Here is a 21,199-nt window from a genome sequence, read left to right on the forward strand (position 1 = left end):
TCTCTCTCTCTCTCTCTCTCTCTCTCTCTCTCACACACACACACACACACACACACACACACACACACACACTGTCTTCTTGCCCATCCTTGCATCTGAAAAAAAATAAAAAAGCCAATAATCTTCTACTGAGAGAGCTGTGGATCAAAGGTTCCTTCTATAAGTGTTACATCCATCTTTTTGATTTGCCAGGGAGCAGCATGGGGCATTGTGTTTTATTCCACGTCCACACTTAGTCTCTTAGCCACTGGCCCAGACTAGATGAGTAGCTCAATAGAATCACTGAGTCACTGAGTGGTGAGAGGCTCCCTCCTGGCAGGGTGCTAAGTGATGCTCCCATACGGGTTTTGCAGTTAGAAAACATGTGCTGGATATGGAGGTGACCTGTCTGGGACTTCTGTCACTCCAAGGGTCACCTGGAATTATCTGGTGATCAACGACCTGTTTGAAAGTTTTATTAAATTGTTTAGCCTAAGCCTTCCTTTCAGTAGCTTGTACTACATTAAAGAGATTATTGCTCCTTTGCCCTCCAATCGTTTCCAAGCTGATTTTTATATATTTTTTATATCCTTAACACAAATGCCTGTCTCCTGGTTCAGAATTCCATGACCAGTGCTGAGCATAAGCTGGTGCCTGCTAAATCATCACTGAGTGAAGGAATGGCCTTACGGGCTTACAGCATGTTCCGTGGGATCTGCGATCTTCAGGTCATCCTGAAGGGCTCAACCCCACATCGCCTTCCAGAATAGAGCTCAGCATCAACTGTGAGAGCAGGAAGGCAGCTAAGAGAATGAGGAGTGGAGCTAGACAGGTGGAAGAGATGAAGGGGGCAGTTCCTTAATACCATCAGAGCCTCTACTGAATTTCCACAGCCTCACAAGCTAGCATTTTGGATAAGTATCTAGTATACTTATCACAGAGTTAAATAAAATGGACTTTCTTCAAAGGAAGTGCTTTTAATACAATAACTGTTTTTTGTTTTTTTTCTAACCAATGGATTAAAAATTTAACACATTTACAAAATCTGGCATACTTATATATTGTAGCTAAACAGATATTCAAGCTGCATTATAATGTAATAATAATAAAAAAAAGATCCCAGTTTGTCTATTAAGTCTTTGTAAGTCTTTGTGCCATTGTAACAGTAGTGCGAATTATCAAGCAAAGATATGATAATTACAAAGAGCTTTTTTGCTAAAAGAAGGAATCTTTTTCAACACCCACGTGCTGCACAATTTCCTATGACCTTGTAACACTACTCTGGTACGGCCCAGAAATTTGTATTTCAGTCTGAATGCTGGGAATCGTATTATTTCTCTCTCTGTGCCAATCTTCTTTTCTTGTGAGTAAACTGTTTTCAGAAGGCTAAGGGAGAGGGGTAATGGTCCAAACGGGAAATATACAACTAATGACCCTTCATGAAACATATTATGCTCCTCATTAAACTTACTCAGTTAACTGTATTACATTAAATTAAAATAAATAGGATTTAAAATTTTACCCAGGAGTAGCAAACTACCCTAACTTTCAACTTTGTGTTAGATCCATTCTAAGAATGGATTTCTCAAGTCGCTGATGTATCACAAGTTCTTAGCCTCCAACACAATTATGTCTTAGTCTCCTAGAGGTTTTCAAACTTAGTGTGTATAAGAATTACTTGGGAAACTCACTAAAAACGCAGCTTCCTACCCAGATCCCCTCTTCTCCACCAAGTATCTCAAGCATACTGATTTTAGTGAAATGCACTTTGGAGAGTACTCTATGTATTTTTATGGTATAAACTTTGTCAAGCTTAGGGGTCCCACTTTACTTCTTTCTCCATCATCTCAGTTATTACTAAAGTGTGGGAAAGCCGAATGGGTGAAGACTGTGTAATTCATGTAGTTGAGCAGGGCAGTCCCACAGCGTGTTAGACTTATATGTTATTTTCATCCAAAGAATCAAACCATCTCTAGTTTTGTCAGCGTGTTAGACTTATATGTTATTTTCATCCAAAGAATCAAACCATCTCTAGTTTTGGTCTAGGAGCCTCAGAATGTCGTTTTGAGAGATTCACAACTTTCATCTACTGATGTTAAGTGCAGGATAATAGTGGAGTTGCTACTTTACTCTCTTTTTGCTTTTTAAAGAATTACATTGTACAGACTTTCAAATTCACTGCCTTCATTTTTGAGATGAGAAAACTGCTCCCCGCCCCGGGAGAAGTAGCTCATTTGTCACCCAGTAAGACTGTGCAAGGCAAGGGTTAAAGTGCAAGCCCTTTGACTTTCAACCCAATGTTCTTCTCATGACCTTGAAGAAGTCTACCTCAGATACCCATCTGTCCAAGAATATGAAAATCTCTAGAGTATGCGAAGTTTTAAATCTCCTTTAAACCACATAGTATATTCCTGAGCAAAGCCCTCACAATACAATTTTATAGATTTTTAAACTCCTTAGAAAACAAATTTTAAAAGTCAACACATTTTCAACTAGTTTAATATGGTTCTACTGCACTTCCCATCATATTAAGAACTGGAGCAGTTCAAATCTGATGACAAATTCCAGTTCAGGTTTTTCTGTTACCCTGCAATTGTTGTAATGATTTTGGTAATGAGGTGGAGTTTTGAGTACAGAGTTGTTTTCTGTTCAGAACTTATGTTAAATGTGCGTGAATGTACACAAGCATGCACACGAAAGCACTCATGAGGTTTGACAACTGACAACTGTCTGTTAATATTTATGTCTATGTATTTTCATACTTATATGTGCACATGAATAAAATACTATCTGAAATACATACTAGGTAAGTTTTATAAATGATCTTAAATTTCAAGATCAAGGCAAGCCCACAGTTAAAATTATCAGTCAATGAAAAACTAAATGTGTAGTAATGCGAATCTGAAAGTATTTTAAATACACACCACATTTGGTCTACTCATCAACTACTTTTGTTTCTCTGAAATTATCTGCTTGGCCTACTAGGCAAAAAATAAAAAAATTTAATTGATCAGCTCAATACTTAAAAAAAACTTCCAAATAAAAGCAAAGAAACGAGAATTAATCTTAGACAATTATAACAGGTAAAGAGAAGATGGATGTGAGAGGCGGATTAGTTTGATCAGAACTAGATTTTTTTTAAACCAGTTTAAACAATTTAAGCAACGGCAAGAATAACTTGTATTCTGGCAGATTGATGCTGAATACATACTTTCGAAACATTTATTTTCTCTTAATTCTGGGAAAGCAGTCACAATCTAGGAAACCACAAGGAGATAGATAGGCGAGGAAAACAGACAGATGGGGGGCATTATATCTGTATAACGGGGACATATACCTCATTACACCTCTTCCTTTTTGGTTTAGTATTCATTGCTTACAAAGGGTACTATAAGGCAATAACATTTAAATAGGATACACGTGAGAAGCATTTAAAATCGTACAGCAATGTTACTTATGCTAACAAATCAAAAATATTTTTGAGTTTCAACGCCATGCTTATTTATTTTTGGCACAATGGAACAATGTTTTAAATCTAACTTGGATAAAATACCAAGTAACATTTAGAAATTCATTTCCATCAGATTTCTGATCCCATGTATATTAACAGTGCTATATTAAATGATATAATTTTGGGGAAAAGATTTCTAGGAGAATAATTGTCTTTACTCCTTCAGCATGAATACATTAGGAAGAATGAATTAGAAAGAAGAGACATAAAATGAAAAACAAATGAAAAGTTGGGGTGAGCTCATTTTTAAATATTTTTTTCTTTGCTGGGAAACTAGCATATACTTAAAAGAAATCATGAGAAGTCATCTAAAATGTGGGCGAGCCATCCCCTGGCCACACTTCCCCGTTCTGGCGGCCTGACACTGTGGTCGATAATGACGACTCTTGAAGGATGAGGTTAATAATCTGACACAGGTGCCTGATTTCTAGCAAGGACCAGATTCATGTAGTCCCTATTATCATACCGCCCTACCTTGCATTTTGAGAAAGAGAGAGGGTGGAGTAATAGTTGGGGCGATAAACCTGGGTACACCTGTGGGAATATGAACATCTTGGGTAAAGGAAGATGTGCTTGTGTGGGGGGGAAGGGAGGGGGGAGGTCTGAACACCCGTGGCTCTGCCTGTTTGCGCTCACCTCCACGATGTCTGAGTTCGTCCGGCTCTCGTGCGGCTCGTTGTACTCGGTGTACTTGAGCAGCACCTTGTCCATGTCCGTGCTGGCGTACTGGAACAGCTTGTTGGTACTGTTGAAGATGATCAGCGCGATCTCACAGTCACACAGCACGCTCAGCTCATACGCCTTCTTCATCAACCCAAATTTCCTCTTTGTAAATGTCACCTGGAAAAAAGAAAGCAGACACGTTTTTTTAAAGAGAAAAAAAAAAGCATGCCTTTAAAAATAAAACAGTACTTTTTTCCTTTGTAAAACAACGTGTGTTGTTGTCAGAGCCCTCGGGCACTAACACATTTGGAAAGAAAGCAAATAAATCTAAAACTAATTTCTGCTTAGAATTTGAAAATGTGTGATTTCTAGCTTGCTGCTGAATGTGAAACTGTAAATGCCAGATTTAATGTAGGGCATTTCAATGAAGGTGACCAGAGAACTGTTCATGTTTCTTTGAGCAATTCAAGATTTAAAAGAGTCCATTTCAGCAGGGTTAGCATATTTCTTAATTATAAATTCGGAGCTTATTTTTGGGCCATGTGAAGACTGGACATGACATTATGGACATAGTGTTTCAGATCTATGTTCAAAATTTCTCAAAACTGTTTAGTCTCATGCCATTGAACTGAAAACGCTGAAGGGATCTGACTGTACTTTCAGACAAAGTTGTATTCTGTTTTCTAGAAATCCAGCAGGGAGTTGGGAAGTGCTTTAGCCATAACTCTGTTAGGGCTTTGGTTTCATTCTTCTGTGTATCTTTCTTCCTCTCCCAAGCCAGAAACTGTATTGCCATCTTTGCCTTTCTCTTCTTTTACTCTAATCTATTACCAAGTCCCACAATTCCTCCCCTCAAAATGTTTCTCAGGTTCACACTTTCTTGTCTATTTCCCAGGCATCTCTATCATTCATGTCTTTATCAGCTTCCTGTCCTAGACGATCTCCCTGTCTGAAACCATTCCCTCCTCGATTCATCCTAATCTTCAAAACCTTACTCTTGTCACTGCCATTCCCTGATGGGCCGGCTACAACAGCTCCCCTCTCTGGCTTCAAATACTTTTACCTGCCAGCGCAAATATGCATTTTACTATCCCCAGTTTCAGTCTTCTCTTGATTAAACTCCAGTCTGCCCACCAAAAACCATGAACATTCTTAAGTATAAGCCTTTATACTTCATGGTCCAGTGTTTCCCAGCAGGTCTTTTGTAGAATATTATTTCTACAAAATACTCCTTAAGACAGAAAGTTCAATGGTCCAATGTGTTTGGGAAATGAGGCACAGCGGTATATTAAAGGCTGAGGAACTTTTTAAACTTTAACCTGCTTCCCAAACTTACTGCTGACAGAACGTTGATTTCTTTGCTTATTTATTTATTTTGAGGAGCACTTACTATCATTCTTCTGAACCAGGTTTTTGAGGCATCTACCCTGGGAAATGCTGACTGACTTTTAAATAGTCACCTTTGAAAATAATAACTAACTTTTTTTCCTCAACTTCAAATCCAACCCATCTTGCAGAGGTCAGCTCAGTTTTACCTACTACCTACTCGGGTGTAACTCCTAAATCTAGAGTCCCGCTCCTTTTCTTTCTCTTTGTCTCCAGCCACCCTATGGATGTCCTCCACTCATGTGTCTATCTAAAAGTCCTAGGAATCTCAAACCCCCAAAGCCCAAACTCACCTTCACCCTCGAATCTGCTCCCCTTCCTGGGTCCCCCATCTCACCATAAACTCAGTCACCCAAACTAGAGACCGCTGAGTGGACTTGGAATGTCCCCTATCCCACACGCCTAAATAAATGTGTTGACAGGAAGTGTGCACTAGCAGACAGAAAAGCTGACTTCCTGGTCTCCTCATTTCCCCACACTTCTGTTAATACTTATTGTTTTACCCATCACCCCTTTATTTTTTCTTATAGTACTTATCATATTTTATAACTTGTATAATTTTGTGTGTGATCATTTGTTTAATGTCTGTCTCCTCCACTACGGTGCACGTTCCACAAGGGCATGTACCATTTTTATTTTGCCCACTGCTGTATCTCCAGTGCCTAGAACAGCAGACATATGGGCACACATTAAAAATCTGTAGTATAAAAAACGAAATAGGGAAAACTATTATGTCATTTTTAGAAATATCAAAGTGATGTATGTTATATAAAACTGTGATAGCTTTCCCCACCGAATTTTTATTTAACAACTCATAAACAGAATTTTAAAAAGATAAATCTACACTTTAATAATGATTATATTCTTTAATCACATCTGCACTGAAGGCAGCATGATAGAAAGGGAAGAACATGGGGTCTGGATTCAGGGGACCCTAGATTTGAATGCTGATCTGCTATTTATTAGTCATGAGAAATTCACTTAACTTCTTCAAATTTGATTTTTCTCCGAGTCTGATTTTTCATCTATAAGACGGAGATAACACCTACTTGTGGGGTTGCTGCAAGGATTACATAAAATAACATATGTTACAGTATCAAGCTTTGTGTTTAAAGTAGAAGCTCAATAAATCTTAGTTCCCATTCCTTTCTTAGTTGACTTACAGGAAAAGAACTTACAAAATACACCTGTCTTAGTGGCTCAAAGAGTCCTGATCAAGGCTATTGGAGGATCTTACTACAGTCTTCCTGATAGAAAGATAAAGCTGAACTATGGAATTCCCACTGATCATTCTTTGGAAAATACAGCATTTAGGTATTTACCAGCCCACATCGGCTAGTCAATATCTGCTCAGATATGTTATTTACGTTGCAACTGGGATAATTTTTCTTTGTAATGATTGCCAATGTCTCACCTTCTGTTTTATGTTTATTGATTGTCTTACTAAAGTGCTTCTAATAAAATATAGCTAGTGTTTTATTTCCAGTGTCTCACCTTCTGTTTTATGTTTATTGACTGTCTTACTAACCTGTTCTTATAAAACATAGCCAGTGTTTTATTTTCATATCTGATTATCATACTACTTTAGAAACTTTTTTTATTCTGGTTCATTCAGATGAGTCATGATTGGTATTAGGAATGAGCTAAATAAAGACTATCTTTTTGGAATGGATAAAAAGTATCACCATTAATTATACAGATTTATACAAAATGTCTCTTAAGAATTCTCTTAGATGCAATTTAGTCATGCAAATATACTTGCACATTGGTATTTTGTTTAGTGAAGTAGGCTACAGAGTACGTTCAATGCAGAAGGAAGGCACTGACCCAAAATACTTTCATATATCTAAAACCACTTTTAATCAGACTTTCATGACCACAAACTGTAGGTGGAATGTCTCGATACAGTATGGTTTCTGTTGTACTCAAACCTCAGAATTTAGCACGTTACAACACTCACCCTCAAAGTACATTTCAGCACAGAAATATCATTAAAGCCACTACTTGTTTACTTTTAGGTACTCCTCAACTTTTGTGTAACCAAATAGGCTGCTGGATAATGCATACTTATTTAATAATACCTGTCAGAAAGTCAGTGCATATGGCTTCTTTTCATTAAAACTGCAAACTGCAATGACAATGACTATATTAAAGCATTTAAGAAAATATCTTCAAAACCTACTCTTAATTGCACTAAGTTTAATTCTGTATTATGTTCATATTCTTCATAGCATGCTCAAAATGTATTTTATAATGCTTTTTCTCATTGTTCACAGTTAGATAAAATTTTTTTTCAGCATTAAGCTTTCTTAAGAGAACTGGGATATTACCCTTCGTTTAAAATATGCCACTCAATGACAAAGATTGCAATTCAGAGCTTTTATACTTAAATATAATAATGCATTGTAATGATTACATTTTCCATAACTTGACAATTGTTTGTAATGGGGACAAGTCCATTTCTATTTCAATAACACATTTTGAACCTTAGGTGAGATGGAAAACTGTTTTTACAGCAGTTAGGCAAAGAGATGTTCTTTTCCAGTGTTTACATCAATCAAGGTGCACCAAGAAGACAATAAAACCAATATTATTTAAGTGGGCACTATAATTTACATTTAGTTTTCAAAATTAAAGAGACTTCATATGTAACATATGTATGGAAAGCAAGATTACTCTGTAAACGTTGAGCATTTTATGTTTCTTTTTTCTTTACCTCTTGAAACAGCCTCAAATGTAATGATGATGTTTTATTAAGACATTCAGTATTAAGTTCTATATTAACCTCGAGTTTTAAATCCTAGCATAAGGGCAGGCATCACACATCTCATGCTGACAATTACTCTAGAACTTATTAGGTATGAATCAATAATTGAAATTAGAATTTGAAATTGAGAAAAGGAACATTCATTAAATACAGCTCCATACAATTTATATTCCTTATAAAGAAATAAGGAAAATCTATTTACAGAAACATGAAAGTAATTCAAGCAATTTTTATTGAGCATGTTTTACATGCCAAACATTGTGCCGACCAATACTGACTGAGCGTTCTCCACATCAGACATCGGTGCTGGGTGTTCGGGCTTCTACTACATGTAAATATGTATCTCCCTTGTTCATGTCTCATCCTCATGGCTGGAGGAAAAACAGTCATTTAATTCCTTAAAGCTCCAAAGGAATTTCCTTCATTTGAATCAAAATGTATTCCTTGGTTAATAATGTTATATTTCCAGTCATGTGTAATGATCTCAATTGTATTTTTATCCAGAGTTGGGTGAATTCAGTTTTTGTTTTCTGACCAATCCTTCTTCTAGACTGAGCAAGAAAAATAACAGTAGATGTTAACCCAATCAAGAGGAATATGAAATGAAACCTACCATATTGGTTATTTCTTATCTTGTACTCAGAGAAAGCTGATCATGGCATTATGTCCCTCCCCCTTTCCATCTGGCCGCTGGCAGGCTCCCATGGTGCTGTAAGGCTTCCTTTAAATGTCAACTTCTTCTATGAAGCTTTCATTGTCACATTCAGATAACACTCATTCCTCCCTCGTTGTTATCCTCTAGAGCTTTTTACAAACCTTTATTATGAGACTTATTCTAATATTACAGAGTTGATTGGTTGTTTGAGTCTGCCTCTCCTGCTGGCTTTTTGAGCTCCCTGAAAACCCCACCTCTGGCCTCACAAAGACTGACCAATGGATACTCAATGAACGAATGGATTATGGAATGGAAATACTCTATTTTAAACCGAATGTCTCAATAAAATTTTCTGCTAAAAGTAAATAATTTTTAAACTTGTCTTTTTGACAATTTATTGTTTTACTTTTCTTGAAGAAAGAAGAAAATAATTCAAAAAGTTCAGAGGAAAGTGGTCTTTATTCCTTGCCCTGATGACTCATCATGAAGGACAGAAAAGTGTGAAGGTAAAAACTGAATTTTACAATCACAGGATACAGAGGTAAAGGGGGGAGGATCTAAGAATTCAGATGACTGCATTCATTGAGCAAAAATGTACTGAACTTTCTAATGAGATCAGATTTTTAAAGAACATGTATTTGGCAACGTATTTGATGAAATCCTCATCACAATATTATATATTTGAGATTAGCTAGTAGTAATGTAGATGATTTAAATATGAATTAATTAATTGGTGCTAAGTTTAAGGACAGTCTCTTGCAAAGGGCCACAGAGTTCAAGAGTAACTTTCCTGTCCCAGGCACCATTTTTATCAGTGGTGTAGATGAAGATGTAGCCTGCGTGCTTATCAGATCCACACACTACACAAATCTGGGTGATAACCCAGTAGATGGTAGAGTCTCTATACATACATAGCTCACTCTACAGAAAGCTGGATCACAAACGAAAAGAAACAGAGGTAATATTAAAGTCTTCATTCATATTAAAAAAAAAAACAGAATTACATAATCTCAGGTTGGAGGAAAACTAACATGATAGCTGTTTTGGGGAAAAGGATCTAAAGTTATAGTGTTCCACAGTGGGAACTAATTATCCTAATGATCTCTTAGTTAGTCAGCACTAACTAATCTTTGGTACTATGTTCAGCTCTGAGAATTTTAAGAAGACACTGGGTGACACCGACAAAATTAGAGCATCTATAGGATGGCAAACAGGTCGATGTAGGGTCTGAGAATAACTTTGCAGGAGAGATCACTGAGGGAATCTGGAATGTTTAACCCGGAAAAACAGAGATAAAAGAGAAATGCCAAACACTTCCCAAGATCTGCAGACTTCGTGGCCATGTGAAGAGGTAGATGAGCTATTCTGTTTTGTTCTATAGAGCAGAGTTAGAAAGCATTGCTGAAAATAATAAAGAGGTTCAAAACAGGGGGAAACCTAGTGATGAGAACTGTCCAAGAGTGGATCTAGTCCCGTAAAGTAAGAAGCAGTTCATTCCTGAACATGTTCAAGTAGGGCTGCATATCAAGGAAGGTCTAGAAGGCGTTCCTGAATTCAACAGGAAGCTGGACTAGACACCTTTAAAAGGTTTATTCCAGATTTAGATGTTCAGATTCTATGCCTACGTAGCACAGACCTTTGGGTAAAGGGGAAGATTACAGTGAATGGAATACAGTTTATAACAAGAATCTATTTCTGCAATTTCATTCTGTAGAATGTCTTAGGTTTTGGTTACTCAATCTCATCAATATGTTACCATAGTCATTCTAATTTTAATATTCCAAGAAATAAAACTGGATGACTTTCTTTTTGTAGTTAGAAGAGATATAAAAGACTGTAAAGAATTGGAGTAGACAATATTAAATTAGGTATAGTGCTGAAAATGCACAGAAAAACAACTGTCCAGATTGATAAAATAGCAAATTCACATTAAAATATTTTAAAAGAGGCAATATATATGCATCATCACTGGGGCTCTGTACTGTGGAAGCAAAAACATGGGAATTGAAAATCAAATCTAAGCTCTGCCATGTATGAGCCTTGTGTCCTTGGCCTCGGGTAAATTGTTTAACTTACCCGTACCCCAGTTTCCTCACCTGTAAAGTGGAGGTAATGACAGGTATCTTACAGAGTTACGATGAGAGTTAAACTAAGAAACACACAAGTGTAAGTGACTTGTTGACTGTGAAACACTATACAAGGTAGGTAGTATTTTTTTTATGATGCATCAGGCTCAGTCACTTCTTGTTACCTACTGTAAAAGATCGCTCTCTCAACTAAACCTCAAGCTTCCCTTGAAAGCCCGGAACGTCTCCTGTCCGCTCTTGTAACCTGAAGTCCCAGCACAATACTTGGCTAAATATTCGTTGAATGAATGAATGGATAGATGGATGGAATAATTACTCATTTTTTTTGGGAATCAAAACTGAATGGCTAAAAATGAATTTCCATGCACGCTCAAATTATGTTAATAAGAAGTTTGCCTCTGAGAGAGGAAAATTTCACAGTTATTTTTCTTTTTTGTCACATTAACTTATAGTAAAAATGTACATTTAGTAAAAATGAATAGGAGAAAAACTGGATTGCGTCAAATTTTGTGTGTGGGTTTGTTGGTGAAATTGGAGCATATCGTATTTTTTATAATTGTTTTTAGATAAGAGTGTTGACTTTATTTGGTGACTTTTTTCTAAGAAGTTTTCAAAGACTTTCTAAGCTATCTTGCTCCATTTGACAACATCTCTTTTAACTTATTATTGGGCACAGTTTATCATCCCCATTTCTCAGATGATACTGTAAACAAAGGCACGAACTGCCTTATCCACACTGATGAACTAGAAATAGAACCCTCTTCACACAAAATCCATCTTTCTTTCCATTAGTCAGTGTTCCCTCCCTCTTTTAGACAACTGTGCATTTCAGGGGCTGAAGGTCGGTACAGCATGGCCCCCTCCAACCACTCAAGCACTGTACAGGTACCCTAGAACTGTCAGCAATTCTGTTGAGCACAGCAGGGTGGTGCACAACTTATTAATTAGTATAAGGACAGCTTTCTAGGTTAAAATAAAAAAAATAATACTAATAATACTAAAATTGAGAAGAAGTTGGTTTCTAGGTTCTGACAATAAACCAAAGCTCCTTTTGTATGGACTCTGCAGCTACCTCTGCCCTCAGACCTCCAGACATTCCCACTAAAGCCAGTGAGAACCACATGCATGCACTAGTGGGCACACACGAGTTCTATATTTATGGATGTTTACTTAAATTTCACAGAATGAGGGGCATTTTGGTTGGTAGCAAATACAAGCCTGTTTACAGCCAGAATAAAAAAAGGTGGGTCTCTGATTTACACACAGTCAATGTAAATAACAAGTTCTAAAACAGAGGACAAGTCCTGTATCATTTCCTACAGGGCACAGAAATTAGTTAGACTACTGTGTAACAGAAAGGGCATTTAATCATGAGTCTCCACACCACACGCAGGCCTCTGTTCACCCTCCCAATCCTGGCTCCATTCATAAAGTCACCTCAGGAGAACTTTCCTACCATATTTTAACGGTAGGAGTCCTTGCACCTTACAGGAAAGAATAAATGAAAGAAAAAGACCTTTGGAAAGAGCAGCTAGTCACATCTCTGAGAATAACTGAGGCCTAACTCTAAATGACTTCAGATGCATTTACTAAGGGAAGCAAGGATACTTTTACCTATGGGTCTCCAATACTTCATCCCACCAATCAGAATTCTTTCAGCCTGATCTTATTGAACTTATCAGTGAGTCTGCTCAGTGAGTGGGGAAACTTTTTACTCGTTTCTTTAAATCGTAAAGTAATATTAGTTTCATAATTTTAGAATGCGTTTGGGACTCATATACCTAGCTAATTGTATTTTCAAAGTTTTGAGGTTTTATCGGGGATTTTTTCGTCCAAATAGAGTCTCGAGGAATACAACTGTAATCCTATGGAAATAGTTTAGATCCAGCCCTCCTCACCCACAGCCTAAAGAATCTCCCAGTTTCCTCCTAGTTAAGGAAAAGGAGTGACTAATGAGGGACAAGATGGGCAGTTCACGGATACAATGCGCTCTCTAATCCAGAGCCGCTAGGTCTTCCTATGTGTTTAAAGGGTTAGGGATGGAGTCAAGAGTCTGCAACGACAATCTTTAATTGAAAAAAAGGGAAATGCCCTCTTAAATGCTCTTTTTCTTCCCCTGGCTTGTTCCTGACAGTAAGTAATGGTGCAACTGTTCTAAAGTATTCCTCTTCAGTTTTATTTTGTTTAATTCAGTCTGTCATTAGAAAGGCTTGCGAGCTTTAGGCTTGATGATTACTCTCGGTGGGAGGAAGTAGTGCCACTGCAGACTTGTGTTCTAGACAAGCGCTCCTTTATACAATGACGGGGCCTGCCACCATAAATGAAAGGCTCTTTAAAGAGCAGTGAGGGACTCTTTTAAGCAGACTGCTACCATGTGCTTGTAACCCTCCAGCATAACTTGCGAGGATGAGACAGCAGTGTGTTCTGCTGCAAAGAGGACTATTGTCCTCGTTAGCCTTCAGCAAACTGAGCCGCGTTTCACTACGATGCAGTAGGGTTTCCAAAGGGTTTCAAGCAGTAGTTCCTAAAATTCTGAATGCGATAGAAGGATTAAAATAGGGGGCTTAGCATGTGGAATTTAGGACTCTACCGACCCCTCACCCTAAGTCAACACCCCAAACACCAAAATAAGACTTTAAATCTTGTGCCTTGCACACTATTTCGAGGAAACATAATAAAACAATGGGTTAGATTACAGTTAAATAACTGAACGCATATTAATAAACTTGAGTGTCTTAACAAATTCAAAGTTTGGGTTTTAAAACTTGTCATAGCTGATTTCTGATATATTTATGTACATGAGGAAAAGGTAGACGATGAGTTATAATTATTAAATTTAGGATTTAAAACATTTTATTGTGGTCCATTTTTAAGCCTAAGAATGTTTTGGATTTTAAAAAGAGAAGACTATATATAACACAATATGTTTTAAATTTTTTTATACATGCTGTTGAGGTTTGCTTGGTTTGTTAAGGGGCTGATTTACATTCTAAATCCAGTCTGCAGATGCAGTCATAAAGTAAATACTTGTTTCTCTATACCTCATGTACATGAAATATATAATTTGAGTCTGAAAAGAATCAAATAAACCAGATTAATATTTTGGGGGCAAAAACATGTTTACTAGTTTAACAAAGCCAAAATGTACCTAAGGTAAAGGTCAAAGACTACTTCATTCCCTGCTGAGCAAATGCTCAGGAAGCACATTTGTCTATGTTTCCTGTCATAACAGGAAGAGTGTAACTTCTTCCTTTCCACAATGGCTTCAGTTTTACCTCCTAACTCCAATATTTTCTCCCTCAGGGCCTTCCAAATCAATCCTTGCAAGACAGAAGGCAGGAGGCGGTCTCCGTTGTAGTTTCCAAACAGTTACATTTGTTGAAATGTTACTTAAATGTTAGTGATTTCTTAAGCTAAACTGTTCCAACTAAAAATTAAAAGTCAAATATCCAAACATTTAGAGTGGTTCTCTTATTCCTATTAATGGTCCAACATATTTCAAAAGAAACACAAATACATATTCCATACTATGGAATTTCATTTACTTTAATTTAACTAACAATGTTGTCATTGTTTTGTTTTGTTTCCAAACAAAGCCATTATTCTTGGCGGGGGCAGGAGTTCCAATTGTGTTCAGTAAGACTATGTTGGGATGTCAACTTTAAAAATACTCTTACTAAGAAGGAGCTCATTTTAAGTGAATAAATTACAATGTTAAAGGAAGTCTAGACTGCAAAGTGCATGGCTTTTGAAACAATCAGCAACATGTTCTTTAATCTACAGTTTGGAAGAAACCTCTTGGTTTATGCGGTCTATTTATAATGTTAATATTTTTAGTGTTGGTTTCTCAGTAGTACAATGTCATACAAAGTTCGGGCATTTGCAAAGCAAAAGGGGATTTGTAGCACACAGAATGGTGTGTGTATGCACTTACAGGTGGAAGGTGCCATTCCGTGTCAACTTGCTACACAAAATGACTGAGACACAATAAATATAAGCATCGGAATATTTCTAAATTACAGTTAATTAAATGGAAATTATGTGAAATACACAAATTAGAACTGAAACAACAAAAAGTCTTGAAGCCCTCAAGTTCAAGGAGGAGCTTCTATCTTAAATCCAGTGACAGAATTCAAGAGGAGATAGTTAATGCTTTTCCTTGTGAACATTTTGGCCTCTCTTGGACTTCCTACTAAAGGAAAGCTAATGAATAGTTTGATGGCAGTTGGAACAATACCTTTTTGGCAGTAAAGGAACAGATCTAGCTGTGTAAGTATAAAATGTTCCACACATGACTGGGATTGACATATATACACTAATATGCATAAAATAGATAACTAATGAGAACCTGCTGCATAGCACAGGGAACTCTACTCAGTGCTCTGTGGTGACCTAATTGGGAAGAAAATCCAAAAAAGAGGGGATATATGTATACATACAGCTGATTCACTGCCCTGTACAGCAGAAACTAACACAACATTGTAAAGCAACTATACGCCAATTAAAAAAAAAGTCTCACACAACATGGGATGTACAGAAAGTATGCTGTGCACTATCTCTATGATTCAACTATAGAGTGGGGAAACCATTTCTGAATTGTTTTCAAATTGATAGGAACAGAAGAGAAAGGGATGGCTTGATGTCACAGCTGTTAAACATACATCTGAGTACTCTGGCTACTGCTTTCTTTGATTTGGAATCTCACAAAAATACAGTTGGTCATTTTTCCCTTCTGGCTTTCTTTTTCAGTCTCTCACCAGTTAATTCCAACTCTCTAAAAAAAAAAATTTTCCCCTTGGTGATTTTAAGATTAACAAAAGAATGATTTAACTTATATGCGCGGAGAACCTTTAAGTAGGCATGCACAGCATCAATATACCCTGCAATTCAGTTCTGAGATGCATTACTGTGTCCTAAAGTATTACTATGATACACCCTGCTTTTATTTATTTACTCATTTTATAAAATGAGTTTAATAAAAATTTTAATATGAGTATAGGGGAGGCAGTCAGCTGTAAAGAAATGATATTGAGAAGAAAAGGAGTCTAATGATCATTATCATGAGTTATTTGCAGGTTTACTTTGGATTTAGGGATTAAAAAACCCAACACTTTTGCACTGATTGAAATTTTTATTCACTTGATTTAAAGCAAGGTTCCAAATAACCACTGACTAACATGGATAACTATTCTACAGTATTTAAAGCATAATTTCCTCTCAAATAATGTGCATTTGCTCGATATGCATATAAGCAAGTGACAAGTTTGGACGTTCTCTTTGTGGAGATGACAAAATAAAACAGTGTGTCTGGATGACTCTGTTCTTTAACTCATGGTTTAGAATTCATCAAAAACTTATTTTCTTTAAGCAATTTATTTGTATTTCTATATTATCCTCACATTTAAAGATTGAATCTATCTCAACTTCCACAAATTTTATATTAGGTTAGTAGGTTGTAACTCTCAAGTTTAGAACTGTAATCTGCCCTTTTATTTATGGGTATTCTAGATACCACCTTGAAGGAATGTTACAGTAAAAATTCCATTGAAATTTTAGTTAAAATTCTAAGAAGAACGTAAAATAGAGGAAAACAGGGGAGAGTAAGGAGTAAAATCTGCTTCTTTTTAAAGAACAGTCATTTGAGAAAATCAAGGCGACTCTTTATTTTTCAGTTTAGTTTAGATAATATCAGATTTAGTTGAAAAACCTCAGTATGTAGAAACTGTCAGAGGCTGCATCTACACTGAACTATTTCTCCAGTTTTTTTTTTTTTCTGAGCCCATTTGAAATAATTTATAAGTCATGTAAAGAAACTGAGATAAGGACATAAGAAAAGGGAAAAAGTCAGAAAATTTAACAGCTATGACTAATCCCTTTTAGTCATAAGGGGATTCTCCTTTTCTATTAACAAGAGAATGCTGCTAATTGTCTTTAATTTGTGCTCCAGTTACTGCACTGATAATTACATGATATTTTGTTTGCTGGCAAAAACTGTTAGTGTGCCAGGTCTGATAGAAGAAAAGAACTTAAGACATTTAATAAACTCCTTTCTTTAACTTACTATATTAGGCCGTAACTGTGTTATTCGGCAAATATTTTTCTCTGGTAGTTATTCAAATATTTAAATGTCTTTTTATAATAAGTCACACAAATAAATTCGGGTTTGCCTCTCCTATCCATTCAAAGTGGGAAAGCTGAAAATTTTAAATACAAACACACAAGAAAACAGACTTAGGTTAAGCATGCCTAATTTTCATATATCTTTCTTCTTGATATAACAGATTTCTAAGTATATTCTGTTTGCAGAAAGAGTCATATGAGGACAAAACTCATTTAAAAATATGGCTGTTTCAGAAGCACAGTAACAACTGGTACCATATGAAGGAGGGTAAGATTATTGCCTAACTGATGAAGGTAACTCACAAGTAAGAACAAAAAATGCAGATGGAGAGATTGAAATTGTAGTGTGAGAATAAGCTGGAAGCTAGAAGTGATTAAAAATAGTGATAAGTAGTTCAAAATAATTTGGTCAGTAACATACATTTGAAAATAAGTCCCACAAGCATAGAAATTGGGAAACTACTTCTCCCCATCCTCGTCACAAGCTATAAATGTTCTGTGTGATTTTCCTTCCTGTCCACAAGCCATCCTCTGCCATCATCTGGCTCTTGCTCTGAAATGATTATCTTGCCCCTTGTTAGCTTCCAAAGGCTCCTTTGTGCCCCAGCTCTACTCTGTTCCACTCTTCCTTCCATTTCCCTGATACCCTTTTAAGGTAACACCCTATTGAAATGAAGGTTTCAGGTGCCATTCTTTACTGTGCCACACAGCACAGGTGTTGTTCCGATAGAAATCACATTAACTATAATAGCTAATGGTGAGTCTTAACAGGAATAGCTGACAGGTAAAGTTATGGAGCATTTATTATATGTTAGGTGCCTTACATTTATCCCCCAATTTAATCATCTCAGTGACCCAATGAAGTGGGTACTATTTTTTAATCTCCCCTCTACTGATGAGGGAAAACTCAGGGGGGTTAAGTCACTTGCTGGAGGGTCACACAGCTAGCAGGTGGCAGAACTAGGGCCAGAACAAGGTTTGTGTGTCTCTAAAAACCATGTTCTTCACCATGGTATTACACTGGATGCAGTATGATGTAACTGGGGGAAGCAATGACACACAACCATGCTCTTAGCCATTATATTATACAGAACGCAGAGTGACGCGATTGAGAAAAGCTTGTTTTGTTTTTGAATCTGAAAGATTTGGGCTCATATCTTGGCCACCTCCTAGTATTAACTATCTGACTTCAAAGCTCTGTGTGATCTGGGCCCTCCCTAGCATCTAAACCTTTTCTCTCATCTCTCTAAAGTTATACACACCAGGCTCAAGCTCCATAGGCTTTCCTTAGGCTCCTTAGCAAGCTCTTTACTTTCTCAGAAGCTTCGCAAACACTGTTCCCTCTGGAATGTTGTCACCTGCCTAACTCTGAATCATCTTTTAGCTCCCATCTTTCAGCATTTCCTCAGGGAGGCCTTTCTCTCACCCGCAATCTAAATAAGGCACCTCCTGTTATTCCTTCATAGCATTTGGAGAGCTGCATTCATAGCACATGTGAACAGAATTTTTGCTATATATTTGCATATTTCATGTCTGGTTCATCCCACCAGGCCAGGGGTCCACCAACTATGGCCCACAGACCAATCCTGCCTGCCCCCTGTTTTTGCCAGTAAAGTTTTATTCAAACACAGACACATTCATTTGTATACACATTGTCCTTTGCTGCTTTCACTAAGAGGGCAGAGACGAGTAGTTGAGACAGAGACTGCATGGCTCACAAGGCCAAAAGTATTTGCTATCTGGCCCTTTACAGAAACAGTTGGCTAACTTCTGTGGCAGACAATAAGCTGAATGAGATTCTTCTTGCTTACTGCTGAATACTTCATGTTGGGCACATTGCAAACAAGTGATATTTGTTGATTTAATAAATAAATGAGTTATTCAGCTGTAAATGGAATTACTAAAGATTCAATGGAGTAACATATATGTAGTTCTTGGAACACGTAGCTTCTTTTAAGTTATCTGAAAATTTCCGTAAGACAAATTGACAATTCATGATTTTATTTATTTTTACATACTAGCTTAAGAAATCCACCTCGTTTAGCTTAGAGATTGAGAAATAAGTTGTTTTCATAAACTTGGAGACTCTGGAAAATTAAAAAAAAAACAAAAAACTAGCTGTTACTTTTTTTCCCTCCCCTAAACTATTTTATGTATACAATTGGAGTTTCTGATTTTTAGCTGTTGCTACTGCCATAATGAAAAATAAAGGGCAAAATTCAATTTAAACAGTCAGCCACTCTGTTTTACCACAGTTTTATTTCTCAATGATATACAACTTATCGGATCAGCTCTGTAATATTTCATTGCACACTTTAAGTCAGTATTTCTTATTCTGTAAAAACACACCCTGTGCTCTGTATAGCCAAATAAACACTTGCAATGGCAGGGCAGGCTTTTACTGCTTTTGAGAAAAGATGACAGTGAGCTATCGTGTGAGGTTCTGTTAGGGAGTCTACAGCGGGGAAGCTTCAAAAAGGGCAAAGCAGTTAATGTTTCTCTTTTCAACATGTGAACACATACTCTAAAGGGAGCCTAGGTTAGGGGTGTCTCCTCACTTTGTATGACATGCTGTTGCAGATTTGCTGGTGCTGGTTATCAGAAGTGACCTACATCTTTTTTTTTTTTTTTTTTTGCGGTACGCGGGCCTCTCACTGTTGTGGCCTCTCCCATTGCGGAGCACAGGCTCCAGACGCTCAGGCTCAGCGGCCATGGCTCATGGACCCAGCCGCTCTGTGGCATGTGGGATCTTCCGGGACTGGGGCACGAACCTGTGTCCCCTGCATTGGCAGGCAGACTCTCAACCACTGCGCCACCAGGGAAGCCCATGACCTACATCTTTTAGGCTCTCTCCCAAATGGCTCTTATGATCACTCTTACAGTAGATGAGAGGCACGCATGACAAATATTTATAAGTAAGATGGCTGTTTAAGTTTGTCAATAGCCATGTAAAATAATCACTGAAATATATATTAAAACATGGAAGTTTTCAATTTTACCAATTCCATTTAAGAGTGTTGAATTAAAGGGCCAACTGAACCTAAAGACGAAGAAAAGACTACACAGATCCTAAATTCTATAGAATAAAACCAAGGAATTCATCTTCAAGATTAAAAAAAGTAGGATTGACTAAGCTGAATTTAAATATGTTTTCTTCTCTTAAAGTTATCATGACTTCTAACATGGGTGAGAGTAACAGCAATTGTAGACGCAACTATATTTAAATTACGAAAAAACGTTCAATTGTTAGCTCAAAAGTATAGTGTTAACGTTCTCGCATGCCTGTGTGAGTTTTATATTCCTTTATAAAGCATAATGAAAGCTCATGAATTCAACCGCAAAAACTTTCTTTTGTCCTTGTAAGCAAAAGGAAGATACAATAAGTTTCATGAACCCCAAAATTAACTGGCATTATTAATGAAGTGTAGATGCTAATTCATATAAAGTTTTGACTGCACCCCAAACAGGTGCTAGTCCAAAGAGTAAGATCTAAATAGTCAGTGGTATATGATGTTCAATATTTCAGTTTTAAAATTTCAACCTATAAATCAATTAAAAAATACTGTGGTTTTATATTGACAGAATTATTGCTTTTTGGCTTGACCCATAGCAATACACAATGTGTAGGAAAACACTGAAGGAATCCATCGTAAATCTTAGCATTGTTCATCCTTTAGCTCAGTTTTCAGCCAAAAATAGTTCAAGTCATATGTGCCTTAAGTGTAATAATTTAAAGGAGTATAAATCTGAAAATCTAAAAAGTTTCGTTACCTCTTAATGGCATACTGGCTTTGATGGCATAAATAACAACTTCTATTCATTATAATTTATACATGTAGCAATAAAAAGTTTTAAAGCACGAATCAGTTCTAGTCTCACTAGAAGGTCCAAGAAGCTAGAAAGGCACAGTAGGGCAGAAAGAGTGTTGGGGGAAATTACAGTCCGGTGGGGCGTCTCTGAGGCTGTCCTCTTAGCTTTTCCCAGTGTAAATGGGCAACAGCCAAAACGCTCTCCTCCCCCGTGGTCAAGGA

At 36.9% G+C, this 21,199-nt stretch overlaps 1 protein-coding gene across 30 annotated transcripts in view; it reads right to left on the reverse strand.

The window, feature by feature from the left end:
* The window catches only part of MEF2C (myocyte enhancer factor 2C), a 155,228-nt gene that overhangs the window by 73,138 nt on the left and 60,891 nt on the right, over positions 1–21,199 (reverse strand). For all 30 annotated transcript variants that reach the window (XM_029217829.1, XM_029217836.1, XM_029217832.1 and 27 more), the window contains one exon: positions 4,127–4,330. In XM_029217829.1, coding sequence (XP_029073662.1) covers positions 4,127–4,330 — 204 coding nt within the window. The remainder of the gene's footprint in view (positions 1–4,126; positions 4,331–21,199) is intronic.

This window comes from Monodon monoceros, unplaced genomic scaffold (assembly GCF_005190385.1).
Source record: "Monodon monoceros isolate NGI ecotype Baffin Bay Population unplaced genomic scaffold, NGI_Narwhal_1 Super_Scaffold_12, whole genome shotgun sequence".
In the NCBI taxonomy this organism is placed as follows: Eukaryota; Metazoa; Chordata; class Mammalia; order Artiodactyla; family Monodontidae; genus Monodon; species Monodon monoceros.